The sequence below is a fragment of the Aphelocoma coerulescens genome, unplaced genomic scaffold (assembly GCF_041296385.1).
Source record: "Aphelocoma coerulescens isolate FSJ_1873_10779 unplaced genomic scaffold, UR_Acoe_1.0 HiC_scaffold_75, whole genome shotgun sequence".
In the NCBI taxonomy this organism is placed as follows: domain Eukaryota; kingdom Metazoa; phylum Chordata; class Aves; order Passeriformes; family Corvidae; genus Aphelocoma; species Aphelocoma coerulescens.
This window is the reverse complement of record NW_027184061.1, coordinates 1,049,165-1,065,181: the sequence shown is the minus strand read 5'-3', so window position 1 is coordinate 1,065,181 and position 16,017 is coordinate 1,049,165. Positions and strand designations below refer to the sequence as shown.

The 16,017-nt window shown below is 56.2% G+C and overlaps 1 protein-coding gene and 1 pseudogene across 1 annotated transcript; both read right to left on the bottom strand.

The window, feature by feature from the left end:
- LOC138102437 (uncharacterized) overlaps positions 1–16,017 on the bottom strand; it is a 705,988-nt pseudogene that overhangs the window by 213,683 nt on the left and 476,288 nt on the right.
- LOC138102405 (serine/threonine-protein kinase PAK 3-like) lies at positions 1,413–14,400 on the bottom strand. The gene is made up of 10 exons (XM_069000115.1): positions 14,279–14,400; positions 13,560–13,690; positions 6,798–7,398; positions 6,542–6,601; positions 5,663–5,711; positions 4,530–4,639; positions 3,648–3,765; positions 3,152–3,251; positions 2,536–2,732; positions 1,413–1,622 (listed from the first exon to the last, which is right to left on the bottom strand). Exons 1-10 carry the CDS (start codon positions 14,317–14,319, stop codon positions 1,413–1,415), a joined length of 1,617 nt encoding a protein of 538 aa, XP_068856216.1. The 5' UTR covers positions 14,320–14,400.

Genomic DNA, 16,017 nt, shown 5'->3' with positions numbered 1-16,017 from the left:
TCCATTGAATCTTTGTTCATCTTCTCTAAGTTCAGGAATTTCACACGGCCTTGGCTGAGCAGCAGTTCATGGCAATCAGTAACATTTTCTGGAAGTGATAGTTTCTTTCACTCCTTCCTACCTACAGCTCCCTGGCCCTATCTAAAGCACATTCACGGGCTTCGTTTGTTTAAGTCACATTCACCTTATTCCTTTCCCCCGTCACTGCCGGAGCTCCTCCCCTGCTTGCGCTCGCATGTGCCACCGGATGCGTGTCCCGGGATCGCATCTCCCCGCCCGCAGCCTCCAGCGCCCGCCCTGTCCCGGGCTGGCCCTGGGCTGGTGGCAGCGAGCCCGACAGAAACCAACGCCCGCGGGGCCACCAGCGCCGGGGCTCAGAGCCGTGCAAGGGACGCTTTGGTTTGCAGGGACGGAAGGGCCTGGGCTCCTCCCCTGCCCCGTTTGACTTCGTTTAGGATTCAATGTTTTGGCCGACGTAGGAGGGGAAAAAGGCGTGGTTTTTCTCCAGCATTGGGCGGGTTTTTGCCTCGCCTGGAGCACTTGGGCCTTCCCCGGGCCCCCTCTGCCCTCTTGCAGAACCAGTGGCATTTCCCACCCCACGCGGTTTGTAAACAAGAGTCGGCTGCAGTCGAGAAGGCTCCAGGCGCCTCCTTCCAGGCTGACTCTGCCGATGCTGAGGCTGCTCTGGGCTCTGCCGGGGCTCTGCTGGGGCTCAGCTCTGGGCAAGGCTGGGCCCGCTCTCCCCTCGCATTGCTCCGGGCAGCTGAGTCACGGGGGGACAAGGAAGGGACACGTCAAGGGACTTGAGGTTTAACAGAGTTTTTATTCAAAAAACTGCCATAACTACCAGGCTGTCCTAACCACCATAACTAACTAGCAGTGCTAACTACTGTAACTATCCACTTGTCCTAACTACTATAACAAAAAGCTGTCCCCAGGTGCTTCAGGTCCTCCGCTGCTCCTTCAATTGCTTTGCTGCAGCGATCAGAGGGCTCGGGCTGGAGAGAGGCTTGGCTGATGATAAAAATGGGTGCTGCCCAAAGGATGAAAAAGAAAGAAATCAACTGTTACTTTCCCAAGTCAAGTTCCTCACAGGCTCTGTTGCATCAGGACAAAGGGGAATGGTTTGAAACTCAGGAGAGGGAAGCAGGCTCAGATTAGATCTGAGGCAGAAGTTTTTTATCAGAAGCATGGGGAAACACTGGCAGAGGGTGCCCAGAGATGTGGGAGGTGCCTCCTCCCTGGAAACATCCAGGCTCAGGTCAGGCAGGGCTCGGAGCCACCTGATCTGCTTGAAGATGTCCCTGCTCCTTGCGGGGCACCTGGTCCAGACGACCTGCAAAGGACCCTGCCAGGCCAAACCAGGCGAGGATTCTGCTGGCTTTGCATGTGAAAAGCAGCGAGACTGGAGACTATTGGAGGGGGCCCCACGAGAAAACCCCTCCCTCGCGCTGCTCTTTCCCCTGCAGCCGCTTCGCATCCACCTGCAGCAGCTCCTGGGCAGACCAGCGCCGCTCCTCGTCCGGCTCCAGGCTGCACTCCAGGAAGTCCCGCAGCAGAGCCGACAGGCGCCTGGGCTCCTGCAGCTGCGGGGTCCCGTTCTGCCGGATCAGACAGCGAGCCTGCGCAAAAAGCAAACACTTGTGAAAAAGCTCTGCCAGCTTCCTTCACACCCACGAGTGCTCACAGCGACCCCGGTTTCTCAGCCCCAGTCTCCAGGGACACTTTCCACCCTGGCAGAGATGCTGCTCAGAGCTCATTCTTCTATGCCAACCAAAAAAGCCAAACGCTGCTGCAGCCACAGCCATTCCAACATCCAGATGATCTTGCCTTGAGAGCCAATGTCATTGGCTGACTTTGTTAGTTGGAACCTTAATCAGAAATAACCCATTTTGCTTCTCCAAATACGGACACCAGCTTTACAGGCCATTTGCAAGAGTCACTGTGGCCTGCCTGTGGTATTTCCAAGGATTCTTACATCAAATGCATCCCTGCAGTGCCACTGACACTCAAGTAAATGCATTCAAGATGTTCCATCCCAGAAACTGCCAGGCAAGGAACCCGAGGTTTGGGTTGCTGAAAGCTCAGCCTTGGTGACATGGAGAAAGTAGCTTGGGCTAGGAAAGAAATATGTTAGACTATGGGGATGTTAAACAATCATCTTCATGTTTTGGACAAGTTTCCCAGTGAGAAGAGTCAGGGGAAGTTCATCTCGCAGAACCTCTTTCAGAAACTCCTTCAGAAAACTTGTTGGGTTTGGGTGTGGGGTTTGGGGTTGGTCTGGGGTTTTCTGCAAGATAAGATTAGAGCTGATGCTCTGGCTTCATCTTTTCAGGTCATCCTCGCAGACAGAAGAGCTGCAACAACTTAAAACCCAAAGCAAATTCTGGAGACTGCAGAATATTTGTCTGTGCTCAGGCTGGAGTCCTCTGGGAATTCCCTTCCCGATGGGCAGAGCCCTCCAGCTGCTCCGCCCAGGGCGGGGTCCCACTGTGCTCACAGGCCTCTGCAAACTCTGGGAAATTTGCCTCTTACCATGGCCGCCGTGTGCTCGAAGTAAGGAGGTTCTCCTTCCACCATCTCGATGGTCACAATGCCCAAGGACCAGATGTCCACCTTGGGGCCATAAGGAGAACTGGTCACAACCTCTGGGGCCATCCAGTGAGCAGTGCCCACCATGGAGCTGCACTGCTCCTGCTCAGGGCTGAGCTGAGCGCAGAGGCCAAAATCAGCTGAGGACAGAAACAAACACTGTCAAAGGCAGCTGGAATGAGGAAACCAAGCACAAAGATTGCCCACTCTCAGTCTGAGAATGCACTGCTGAATCCAGCTGGAAAAGTCCGCAGGGCTGTAGCCAAGGCAAGATGGAAGTGGACCCTTAAAGGAACCCTCAGCTTTCATGCAGTGGCTTTTAGTGATTCCCTTGAAGCTTCAGATTCCAACTCCCGCCCCTCTGCAAGGGCCACACCCAGAGCAAAGCCACTGCTGACACCCTGCTCCTCTCCTGAGCTCTCTGCATGGGGCAGCCGCTCTCAGCTGGCAGCAGGGGCCGGGCACCGCCACCAGCAGCACTTGTGGGGCTCTGGCCGTCACTGGGAAGCAGCCCCACACCCGCAGCCCGGGAGCGCCGTGCCTGACCAGGAACACCCACCCAGCTTGACAGAGCCGTCCGTTGCCAGAAGGATGTTGGAGCTCTTCAGATCTCTGTGGATCACCCGGTTTGAGTGGAGGAAATCCAGGCCCTGCAGACACTGAGAGAGAGCAAGAAACACGAGGGTGGAAATCCATGGCTGGAATACACAATCCCACAAGAAAGGACAGTTTAGAATTCTGCCAGCAGCAGCTTTGCTGTGACAGGCCAGGAGTGCAGTGCAGACAAGCTCCGGGCAAATGGTTCAAGGCAAAGCTGAGAACAGCAAATCAAATCAAAAAAGACAGAGAGTCCCACAAAGATCAGGAAAGAGGACAAGAGCAGAGTGGAAGTGCAGTGACACTGGCAGGCCGTTCACTTCAGAGGTTCTTTCTTCTGCAGCTCATAAAAACAACACAGAAACAAAGCTCTGAGCATGGAGCCACTCCTGTTCTCAGGCCCTGCTTGGAAGGAGCATTGTGTCCAAGCCATGGGAAGCACGAGCAGGATCCCTCACCTCCCGACTGACAGCTGCCATCTCTCCTTCAGCCATGCGTGTCTGTCTGACAACGTCCTGCAAAGTTCCTCCATCCATGTATTCCATCACCAGCCAGAGATCTTCATCAACAAGGAAGCTGGAAGAGGCAAACAATGGCGTGGAGATGAACATGCACTGCTCAATTTGCCCATGGAAAAGCCTTGAGTGGAGTTTTGTTTCCAGGTCACTTGTAAATGAGGACAGAATCCGATGCAGAGACATTCCTGCCGGGCTGCACAGTCCTTGGGACCTGCACAGTCTAAAGGAGAAGGAGACGCCTGTGGGAAAGGAGAGGCCTTAGATGGCAAGCAAGTGAAAAATGCAGTTTAGCAGCAGCCCAGATCAATGTGGAACCACAACACTTGCCCCCAGCTGGTTCAGCATCTGAACTCAGCACTTCCACCATTCCCTCCAGAACAAGGCAACACAACTTCCAGCGTTATCCAGGGCAGGAGGCCGTGCAGCACTTAGGACAAAGTGGTCAAGTGTTTGGAAAACCTTGCAGAAAGTCCCTTCAGAAACAGGCAAGGCCATTGCAAAATGGGCACATGAGGCATTTCTGGAAACAAGAACCTGGTCTTCCTGGCATCTGCAGCAATGGAAAAGAGTTGGGAAGGAGAAGCCAAGGGAAATAATGTCTGCCAGGGTTTATCAGCACTTGTCATAAGACCCAGAAAACTGGGTCAGCTTGAAGGAAAAACCAAACCAAAGCAACAAAAGCACATGGAGGGAGTGAACTCACAGGCTGTTGTTTTGGGAAGCTACGGCCGGGTGAGGCTTTTTCAAAACAGGCTACAGACTGCGGATGCCAGGAGAGATTAACGCAGGGCCCGTGCACGGGATAAGAGCTGAAGCACTCACCTGTCCAAAGAGCTGACAATGTTGGGGTTCTTCTTGTCCTTCAGGACCAGGATCTCATTCACAGCTCGTTCCCCGTTCTGCCCTCTGAGACTCATTTTCTTTATGGCCACCTGAAAGGACATTGCAGCCCTTGAACTGGAGGAGTCTGGGGCAGGAGGCCGCAGCAAACACGGAGCGAGTCTTTGTGGAGCGACGGAGCCGGGCTGTGCCAAACTGCCTTGGGATGGGACACCCGGGCTCAGCAAGTGACATTCCCACAGCCCATTTCTCTGCTCGCTGCGGGGCCGCTTACAGGACACAGGGCCAGAGACATTTGGCCTTGGAAGCTCTGCAGAAATGGGCCCTCAGCTCTCAGCCTCAAAGCTCTCACAGCATTCTCTGCACCTGCAGTCTTCTCAAACCGCCTTCGTTTACCACCACTCTCATTATCATTCAAACACATTTTGCAAGCAGGAAGTAATTCTGCTTCTGTGAAAACAGAGCAAAACAGCCGGGAACCCTTTAGCAATCCTGGGGGATTTGGTCATGATTTCAAACGCAACTGCTCTGTTTGGGATTGCACAACAGAGCAAACACGCACAAACATTGCTCAGATGATCCCTGTCACGGGCTGTCACTGACACCAGACCCAAACACAGCTGCAGGGTTTAGGAGAGAGCTTTGCTCTGCACATCCATCTTCTCATTCCTCTCCCTCTCTCTGGGAACAGCTGCAGTAGGACTAAAACCCCAAACTGATCCCAAGCAGGATCACTCCCTCATTAGGTCTTGAGGTACTCTTGGAAGATGAAACGCAGGATGGAAAAACTGCTAAACAGTGTTCCTGTCCGAGGCTGGGATGAAGATAAATTAGGCCTCAGCCTCCACCAGCTGATGCACTGATGTTTTCAGATATGAAGACCAAGCCAGCGTGTCCTGCTCTGACAGACACCGCTGCCCTCCTTGCATTCCTTTGGGCACTTCAGAAGGCTCAAGTCTGTCCCAGCCGTGCTCTGCAGGCTGACACTGCTGTGCCTTCAGAGGAACAGCCTGTGCAGGAAAGCTCTGCTGGCCCCCCAAAGCTGCAGCCACAGCTCCCAGCAGAGGGGAAAGCCCTCGAGAGCTGCCCGACACGCTGGGCGTGGTGACACTGACCTCTCCTCCAGTGGCCCTGTCGAGTCCTTTATAAACGGTTCCGAAAGCCCTGGAGACAGAACAGCAGAGAAGAAAGAAGCAGCGCTTTAGGCCCTGGGAGTGAAAGCCAGCCCAGACAGGAGATCTCTGCTGCCTGCAGCGTTTACAAAACACCTGGGTGCATCGACCCTTCAAACAGCAGCGCAGCAGCCACCAGCCCTGTGCCACGCAAGGTGTGTAAGAGAAAACTGAGGCCCAACACGAAGGAAAAGGGCTGGAGCAAATCCCAAATGTCCACACTGAATTACTTTAGTCCAAAACCTAGGGTGGGAGCAGGTGTCTAAAGAACTGGAAAAGAATGTATTTCATCCTTTTCCATTTCCTGCCTACGAGCTGCAGGATCCACAAGGGCCCTGCCATCAGGCAGCTGATGCATTTTCCCCCCCAGTGCAGCACCTCTGTGTCTGTTACTGAATGTACGGGGCTTACTACCTGTGCTGAAAAGGGCACTTATTAGTTCATCTCTGGTTTCTGTTTCTAAACTGTTATGTTGATAATCCTGACCGGTGGATATTTTTGGAAGCAAACTATTTGAAAGGAATCTTCTTGAGAACTGTTTTCTGACAGTCACCAGATAGTGAGCTGCTCTTTCAGGCAATCACATTCCAGGGACAGAAGATCTTCCAGGTCCTGCTCCTTGCTGCAGGCAGGACACTGCCAGCCTCAGGGGCCTCTGACAGTGCCTTCTGACCACAGTCACCAATTCTGGTCAGGACTGAGAGACAGCAGGATCGTGGCCCAGTGTCTGAAGCTGTTTGCAGCTTGCCTGGCTTCTCACTTGATCCTGCACCAGCAAATACCTGGCCCCTGCTTGTGCAGAAGTAACTGCCGTGCACTTACCCTTGGCCAACCTGCTCCAGTTCCAGGTATTTCTCGGCAGGCTCCCCCACGCTCACGGTGCTCCCTGAAAGAAACCACATGGAAGACGCTCCCTCCCAGATGGAGACCCCGCCTTGCAGCAGGGCCAAAATGCAGCCCCACTCCCTGGGGCCGGGAGCCCCTTGCTCTCAGCTGGGCAAGGACAATAAATGACTCTGTGACATTCAGCTGCACAGCAAGCCTGGATGCAGCTGATGCTGAGACACACACGCAGCACCCTGCTCTGGCACACAGCAGCACAGCAGACGTACTCAGCTGCATCAGGCACCACTCCTCTCTGCCCTCTGGCTGCAGGGCTGTGCTGCTGTCAGAATGTTCAGCCCAGGATCCCGCAGCAGAGGGAGGTTCAGTGTCCTCTTCCCAAGCAGAGGGAGGATCCCCGTCCTCTTCCCAAAATTCAGCAGGTTCCTGGTTTTCTTTCCAAGCCACGGCACGTTTGCCGTCCTCTTCCCATGCCGGGAGAATTGCACCGTCCTCTTCCCAAGTCCCACGATGTCCTCTGTTCTCATCCCACGCTGGGAGATGTCCGTCGTCCTTGTCCCATGGCACTGGAGCCTCGCTGTCCTCGTCCCACACCGGGTGATGTCCACCATCCTCGCCCCACACCACAGGAGCTTCACTGTTGTATTCCCAAACCGTGGGATGTTTGCCCTCATCTCCCAGGACAGAGGGAGGTTCACTGTGGTCTCCCGGGACGGAGGGAAGTTCACCATCATCCCCCAGAACAGCGGGAAGTTCACTGCTGTCTTCCTCCTCTTTGGCCTCCTCTTTGGAAGCACAGGGAGCCAGAGGAGGAGCTGATGCTGCTTTTGTGCCCTGTGGACAGATGGTAGCGTGAGGGACAGGAAGTTCTATCTCAGTTATCGCCTTATTTATCCTCAGCTACACATCCAGCTGCACTAAGCAGAAATGGGATTCAGAGCTGTTCAAACTAGGAAGGGGCTAAAGTCGACATTGCCACTTATTGCTGGGCATTCCATATTCCACCGTGGCTAAAGCCAGCAAGCAATCTTCTGCCTGCAAAACCAGACCTGCAGCTCTTCAAAAGCTCTTCAGCAGAGAAGGAGAAAAGTGCCAGGGATCCCTTTGCTGCTGCTGCAAAGACACTGGCAGGAACTTTCCTTCAGCCTCCCAGGCTGGCGCTCGACTGCCACACGCCAAGCTCACAACTCTCTGCACAATTCCGACCACCAAAGGTTCCTTTCCCACTCACCGAAGGAGGAGCTGCTCGGGATCCACGTGTGAGGTGCCCTGCAACAGGACAGGCAACACAAACCAGATGCTGTTAGGAAAAACCTGCCTGTGGTGGGAACTCCCACGGAGCAAGGACACCCCGAGAGAGCATTTTGCTTCCACAACATCCCTCCAGGAGCCACAGTCCCTTCGCACAGCAAGCAAGAGAACAGCACAGAATCCTGGGCTGTGTCAGCTCTTGGCTGCAGCAGCCAACGCAGGGAGTTCCAGGCTCCGCTGGCACAGACTCTGCGCTTGAGGGAACAGAACCCCCCCGGCTCCATTGCAAATGCTGTGCACGCCCCGCTGGCTGCAGACACCCCCTTTTTCAGCTGCAGCTGCTGGCAGGAGCTCTCCCAAACCAGCGGTGTCTTAATGGCAATTTGGTTACAAAGGCAGCTCAGTTCCACTGGGAGAACAGAAAGCACACAGCTTTCTGTGCCCGAAGGCACCGAAGCTGCACCCAGGGAAAACCTCGACTTACGTGCCAAGTGGGCTAAAAAATACCCCGAATAAGCCACAGAGTACAGAGTGCAAACTGCAGCAACCGCTTGCTGGATCATTTTGGCCGTGCTGCACACGTCGCAGACTGTACCCCTGCGAGCACAGAAGGACACCCGGCAGGGGCTGGGCTGGCTGCTGAGAATGCCTCGGGCAGGAGGATCCTCCGGCAACCAGCGGGCGCCCAGAGCCGCTCTGGACACTGAGGGCTCCGTGCCCACAGCAACGGGAACACGGCGAGGACGCGGCAGCGTTCCCGTGACATCACAGCAGCAGCTCCCGCAAGAACCGCCTGGAAGGTTCTCCTCTGTCACAAAGGAGCACAAAGGATCCTCCCGGGGCACAGCCTGTTGCTCAAAGCATCCAAGAGGAACCCAGAAAATGCAGCAGACAAGGACAGCCCACAGCCAAGCCTGAACAACGAAATCAAAGCCATGCACTGATGCTCCGAATTAGGGGCGGGAGTAGCGAGGCTGCAGGGCTTGCCAAGGAGCCGGAGGCAGCCAACACGCAGGGCTGGGCAAGTCGGGCCGGGAGCAGCGGAGAGCTTTGTTTCCCTTCCCAGCTGAATGGCGGCTCGGGCCGGGCCCGTTCCAGGGCTGTTCCTCAGCTGCGGCTTTCCCCTCACGCAGCCCGGGGGGCGCTGGGAGCGCGGGGCGAGGCTGGGCCGTGTGCAGAGCCCGCCCCTCGCTGCGATTGGGCGGTGCTGCCGTCAGTCGTGGTTCTGGCGCGCTGATTGGTCGGAGCGGGGAGCAGCCCGGGCCCGGAGCCGCCGGCAGGGCGGCCGTGGCGCAGCAGAGGCGCCATTGGCGGAGCGTCTGTGCGGGCCCGGGAGCGGCGGCGGCGGCCGGAGCCCGGTGAGGCGGCGGCGGAGCTCGGAGGCGGCCCCAGCGCAGGTGGGAGCCGCGCTCGGTTCTGGCGGGGCTCGGCGCTGGCTGCGGGCGGAGGGGGCGGCAGGGGGCTGGGGCGGGTTCGTTGTGCCGTGTGGGCGCCGTGTTCGCCCTGGCGTGAGGGCGCTGCGGGAGCGGCTGCCCGCGCTCTCCTTGCCGCTGATGCCTCGGCAGGAGCCGGTGCCGGAGCAGCGCTGGCTCGTCCCGGCTGCTGTGGGTAGGACAGAGGTGGCTGCCCCGTCGGCGGGAGTGTGCGGGAAAGTTCCCGTGGCCAGAGGTTTGTGTCCCCAGAGGAGCCGGAGGAGTCCTGTAAAAGGAACTTTATTCCTGGAGCAAGGGAGAGGCCACGGGGCATTTCCCGTGGGCTCTGTCCAAGTGTTGGAGGACGCAGCCTCCTTTTTATGCCGATTTCCTGGCCGCATCTCCGTGTCCCTTTCCCCCTTGGCTGAGGTCCTTGGAAGGTACAGACTTCCCGATGCGCCTGCTGCATGTGCCCCTTAATGTGCACCCCCACTTTGTAGAACATCCGATATTCATGGCTCTGTGAAGTCTTTGTTTCCTTTGTTCTCTGTTTCAACACTTTTCCTTGGCCATCTCTTTGCCAAGAGCAGTTTTGGTCATTTAATTTTCCACAACCTCCTGGTCCTTCTGCTGAAAGAGAATCTGATGCCATCCCAGGGTGAAATGTGGCGTTGCTCATGGGAGTGGATTGGTGGGTGAGAAGGTCAGGAGCTGGAGCTGTGTGCTTGGTTATGATTTGGAGGACAGCTTGTAATCTAATGATGCATTGAAATGATCACTGGGTTCTCTGGCACCTGGTATGAATTTGTTTGGGTTCCCAGGGGCTGCTCCATGGTGTTGTAGGATTTGTTCTGGTGGCCGTTCATCTTTTCCCCATTTTTGGGCGCTCCCAAAAATGCCAGGGATGCATCAATTGACCGCTTTTCTCTGATTAAATCATCACATCCTTGGATTCCCAAGTGATTTCGCTGACCTTGTGGCAGCAAAAGCAGCCCAGTGGTCAAACGCACCCTGTATAACCCAGACAGTGCCAGAGATGTTGGAGTGGGGAGAGGGATGATTCCCCCCTGCTTTTGTGAGTGAAGTTCTCCCAGCATTCTCCGTTTGCTGTTTTCCTTTGGAGCTTCAGGGATTTCTGTTGCAGGGTCCGAGATGCTCAGTGTGGGCTCTGCCTTTAGCGATGCAAATTCCGTCTGTGCAGGGAGGCAGAGCTTGGGGTGAGGGGCAGAAGGAATCAGGCCAATTCCTCTGGCAGGCAAGGAGAGCCTGGGACATTGTGCACACTTCCCGCAGCAGAGATAATTTGCATTTCTAAAGCTCCTCTGCTGGCTGCTTGGAAGGAAGCTTCTCCTCCAGGGCAACCATCAGGTGACTCACAAGTGCCCTCCCCCCCAGCTGCTTTCTTTTTCTTTTTCTTTTTCTTTTTCTTTTTCTTTTTCTTTTTCTTTTTCTTTTTCTTTTTCTTTTTCTTTTTCTTTTTCTTTTTCTTTTTCTTTTTCTTATGTTTTTTTAGCTCTTTATGAGTTAATGGGTCATCTTTAAACCTCTTCCAGTTTTGCAAAATGCAGCTTACAGGTGAACATTGAAAAACCCATTCTAAAATTCTCCCATCACTAACAGCCACGCACACACATACACAGAAAAACGCCTAAACCAATAAAGATTTTTGCTACTTTTCCCCCTAAGAATAAAAATTGACTCTCACACCCCTGGCCCAAACCCAGCATACAATGTCAGAGTAGGATTATTAAGAAAAAAAATTCTAGTGATATAATCTTGTCAACAAAACTCCTGGAAGATCAAAAACTCTCCAACGACCTTTTTAGTGTTAGAGGATCAAAGCATTACTTTATTCTGGCCAGGATGTGCAACAGAAATCATTTCATGCACACATAGCCCAGGTGTGCAGAGAAAATCATTCCATGGCACACGAGTTTTACTCAATTTTTCCTCAACTTGATGCAGTCTAAACCCATCGAAATCCGTAGGTTTAATGTTCATTGGTTCCAAGTTGGGTAGTTCTTAGTATTTGGTTTCCTGTTGGCCCCGGATTGCTTGGCCTCTGATGTTCATTAGGCCCACACTCCTTGATTTCCTTCTCAGCCTTCTCCAGAGCAGGGGTCTCCAGCTGTGCCGGGGGCAGTGTCTGGGGTAGCTGTTCCTTGATGTTTGCTGATGGGCGTTGATGTTCTGTTGATGGGCGTTATCTTTTGGGTATCTTTTGGGCTATTCCCAGTCTGTTGAGATGTTAAGCTCATCTCCCTTCAGTGGTGTAACATCCCTTAAAGTCCCCAGGCAGGGTCTGTGCCAGCCGAGCTTCCTGTGGAAGAGATTTCACAAGAGACAGGATTCTGGCCACAGACTGCTTGAAACAGACATCCCTGATCTCTACCCCCCACTAGGTCGGGAATTCGCAGGGTGAGGAATTGCAAACCTCAATTCCAGGGAGATAATTGAATATCTGCCCTGGGTCTGGCTCTTCTTCTTGCCAAAGCTAATGGCAGCAGCCGCACCCGTGGCATCTCACTGCCCGTGGGTGCTCATCCTCTGACAGCTGCTGAGCTTTCTGCAAAATCATTCGTTTCTCCAGTGACCCAAACAAGATCGATAAAAGTAAATCCTGATCCTTCCACATCCCGCAGCCTCCTGGGGGCCGGGGGCCACTGCCGGCCCTGCCCGGGGGGTGTTGGGGTCAGGCAGTGCCCGGCGCTGAGCCCCGGCTGCCCCACAGCCCCGGCCCGGCCCCGCAGCTCCCCACAGGCCCCCAGCCCGTGCTGCCCTGTCCTGCTGCTCCCCACCACAGAGAAACACCCTAAAATCCTGAACTTCTTTTTCTGTCCTGTCCTGGAACGCGGGGATACAAAAGATCTGGATCAGCTGGCAAATGTTGAGGATAAGATGGTGCTGAAGAGCATCCCAGTCCTCACTTTTTTCTCTTCCTCCTCTTTTCCATCTTCCTTTTCCTTTCTTACCACATAGATTCCTCCTGCTGCTGTTTGCCTTAACCATATTCCTGCACACTCCCTTCAACCAATCCCTTCCCAGCACACCAACACCATCCGTCCCCTGTTGCTGAGACCCCTTCTCGACTTCCCTTTTTACCCTGCTGGGTGTCCATGTCCTTAATTAGCTCTGGGAGAATGTGCAAACTGCCTCAGCATTGTCCCCTTTTGATTAGGAAACGATGTCCATGGCTCTGTTCAGGCTTTGTTGTTGTTCTGGAAGTTGAGGAATTGAGCAGGAGCTTGGCTGAGCAGCAGTGTGTGTCAGTCAGTGCCATTTTGTGGAGCTGCTGGTTTGTGCTGTCACTTGCTTGTGTGCAAGTGCGTGTGGCTGTGTCCGAGCAGATTCAGAGCATGTGTTTGTAAGGAGGCGTTGGTGTTGTTGGTTCGCTGGGGGTGCCCGGTTTTCGGGACATCCCCCCTGGAGCAGGGTGTCCCCCCTTGGTGCAGGCGCGGCCCTCAGGCAGCGCTCAGCCAATCAGAAGGCGCGGCGCTGGTGACTCAGCAGTTACCAGGCAGAGCCGCAGCGCCCGGCGCTCCCCAGCTGGAGCCCACGTGTGGCCCGGCCTTGGCGCCCCCCGCCAGGGGAATTTGGGGAGGTGGGAGGGGGGGAGCGCCAAGGCCGGGCCGGGCCGTGCTGTGCTGGCAGAAGTGGCTGCGGCGGGGGCCGAGTGCGGGCAGGAGCGGCCGAGAGCCCAGCGCTGCCCCAGCCCGAGCTGCCGCAGCTGCATCGCTGCTCGTGCTGTGCGATCCGAGAGCTCTGGGGGGCAGAGCGAGCCAGGGCTGGGTGCTGGGCCTGGGGGGAGCAGGAGAAAGGCTGGAGGAGCAGGGCTGGAGACCAGAATGGTGAAACGATGGCCGTGGGAGCAGCAGGTGGGATTCTGCAGGAGAAGGAGTAGTGTGAGGAAGAGGAGTGTGAGGAAGAGTAGGGATTCAGGAGGAGGAGGAGGAGGATCAGGACGAGGAGGCACCCCAAGGTTCCAGCACTCGCTGTATCTGCAGCCTCCCTCCAGCCCCAGGAGTGTTGCCCCCCCCATCCAGCAGGTGATCAGGGAGGGGGATCCACGATTTTCCAGGGGGTGAATCTTGGTGTTTCTGAGGTTTCTTGGTTTCCCTGTTGGTGCTTTGGTTTTTTTTTTGTGGGGGCTGAATGTTTATATTTTGGAGGGAGCTTTCTCTGAATCTTGATGTTTTGGTAGTTTTGGGTCTGTGTCTTAATGTCTGGGGGACTTTTGGGCTGAGTCTCTGTGTTTTTGAGATTTTTACAGACACAAGATGCCCGGTGATGGACCTGGGCAGGAGAAGCCCCCAACCCAAGGCACTCACCCCTTGTTTCTTCCCCAATCCAGGATTTGTCATTCCCAAGGCGTGGCCGGATGGAGGAGGAGGAAAAGCCCCGGAGATGCCGCACGAGGAGGGGCTGCAAACGCAGCCCAGAGAGATCCAAGGAGGAAAGAGCCCCCCTGTGCCGGGAAGGCGGCCGGAGATCCAGGGGGAGCTCGGAGCTGGGGGAGAACCCTCAGGGTGAGGAGAAGCCCCACAAGTGCTTGGAATGTGGGAAGGGCTTCAGACGGAACTCCAGCCTGATTCGGCACCAGAAGATTCACACTGGGGAGAGGCCCTATGAGTATGGGGAATGTGGGAAGGGCTTCACCAGCAGCTCCGAGCTGTTCCAGCACCAGGTGGTCCACACCGGGGAACGGCCTTATGAGTGCTTGGATTGTGGGAAGAGTTTCGGGTGGAGCTCCACCCTGAGGGCACACCAGCGCATCCACACTGGGGAGAGGCCCTACGAATGTTCTGAGTGTGGGAAGAGGTTTCAGAGGAGCTCCCACCTCCTCCAACATCAGCGCATTCACACGGATGAGAGGCCCTTCCGCTGCCCCGACTGCGGGAAGGGCTTCAAACACAGCTCCACCCTCATCACCCACCGGCGCATCCACACTGGGGAGAGGCCCTACGAGTGTCCTGAATGTGGGAAGAGCTTCTCACACAGCTCAAACTTGATCCAACACCAACGGAGGCACCGCTAAGGGAAGCCCTGCGAGTGCCCCGAGTGCGGGAAGAGCTTCGTGCGCTGCTCCAGCTCCATCCCCCGTGGGAGGATCGGCGTTGGATGATCCCCAGTGACCCCCGTGGGGCAGAGCCCTGGTGACCCCCGTTCCGGGTGATCCGCGCTGGGTGGGGGGAAGGTGTTGGAGAGATTTCTTTGCCTTCTCCTTGTGCTGCTGGGATTTGGTTGGTAATAAATTCCCTCCCTGTGCCCAGGCTGGGTCTGTTGGATCTGGAAGCTTCCTCCATGTCTGGCAGAGCCAATCCCTGGTGGCTCCAAAGTTGGAGGTGCCGGATGCAGAGATGCCCCCACAACCCCTGGGAAGGAGGGAGGAGGAGGAGGGTGTTTTTAAGGGTCTTCTTTTCCTTCTCATTCTCCTGATGTTATTTTTTCGGTGTCATCAATTTAATTAATATCTCTAATTAGAGCCTGTTGTGCCTGTTCCGGTGTTTGCTGAGGGATCTCTCCCAGTCCTTATCCCCAGCCAGGAACCCTCGGTTCCATTTTCTCTCCCCTGTGCAGCTGCGGGGGGCAGGGACAGAGTGGCTTTGGTGGGTGCCTGGCACCGGGCCAGCGTCACCCCAGGCCATGGGCACCCCTGAGATCCCGCGTCCCTGGGGACACATTTCTGGGCACAACTGAGCTCCCACCTGCCCCGCACCCCGAGGTTCCCCCTCCCAAAAAATTCCACCGCGGGGCTGCAGCATCCCTAAAGCCCCATAGCCAATCAAAATCGTGGCCAGCGCTGGCCATGGGGCGAGTGGTGGCAGCTGGGGCCGTACTGGTGGCACTGGTGGTGCTGGGAGCCCCCCTGGCTGCGGGCGTGGAGCTCTCAGGTGAGCCGGGGGTGGCGTGACGTGATGGGAAAGGGGGGGAGAAGGGGAAAAAGGGGTGATGGGACCCCTAAAATGAGTGAGAGCTGGAGGGGACCCTCAAAGGAAGAGCAGGAGGGGGCTGAAGAGTGGGGGAGAAACGGGTGGGAGGGGCTGGGAAAGTGGGGAAAAGTGGAGGATGGGACCCAAAAACGGAGCGGGAGTGGGCTGGGGATTGGGGGATGGTGGGGGAAAAGGGTGGAAAGGGTGAAAAGGGGGGAATGGGACTCCAAAACTCCTCTGGGGAGCGGCTGGAAATGGTGGGAGAGGGGATGTGAAATAGGGAGAAGAGTGGAAAAGAGGAAGTCCGAGCACGGGCAGGAGGGTCCCGTGGCGGCCGTGGGGCACAGGGGGTGCGGAGCGGGGATCCGGGGTGGCTCCCGGAGCTCTGGGCGTGCTGGGGGCTGCAGGGGGGCACCCTCTGAGCTGTGTCCCGCACACACAGGGGTGTTCCAGGGGATGATGAAGTCCGAGTGTCACTTCATTAAGGGCACCGAGCGGGTGAGGTTGGTGCAGAGGAGCATCTGACAGCGGGAGCAGCAACTGCACTCGCCAGCGATGTGGGGCTGTTTGTGGGGGACAGCCCGTGTGGGGAGAAACAGGCGCAGTGCTGGAACAGCCATCCAGCCAGACTGGGGTACAAACGGGCTCTGGCGGACAGGCTCTGCCGGCACCACCGCGACATCGTTGCCCCGTTGCTCGCGGCCCGCAGAGGTGCAGAACGTCGGGCAGAGCGAGTCCCCTCGGGCCCTGCCCTGGGGATGAGCCTGGAGCCCCTCAGCCCCCCTGGTTGCCATCCCCGGGGCCTCTTGTCCTTCCAGGTGCCCCTGAGGTGTCCCAGTCCATCCCAGTCCATCCCAGTCCA

Coding starts and splice junctions, on each gene's coding strand:
- LOC138102405 (XM_069000115.1), bottom strand. CDS start 14,319: ATGGAGCTGGAGCAGCGCACGAAGCTCTTCCCGCACTCGGG. Junction 5,712..6,541: donor CTGGAGCAGGTTGGCCAAGG/GTAAGTGCACGG, acceptor TTCTGTCTCCAG/GGCTTTCGGAACCGTTTATA. Junction 2,733..3,151: donor GGACGGCTCTGTCAAGCTGG/GTGGGTGTTCCT, acceptor TTCTGTCCTCAG/CTGATTTTGGCCTCTGCGCT.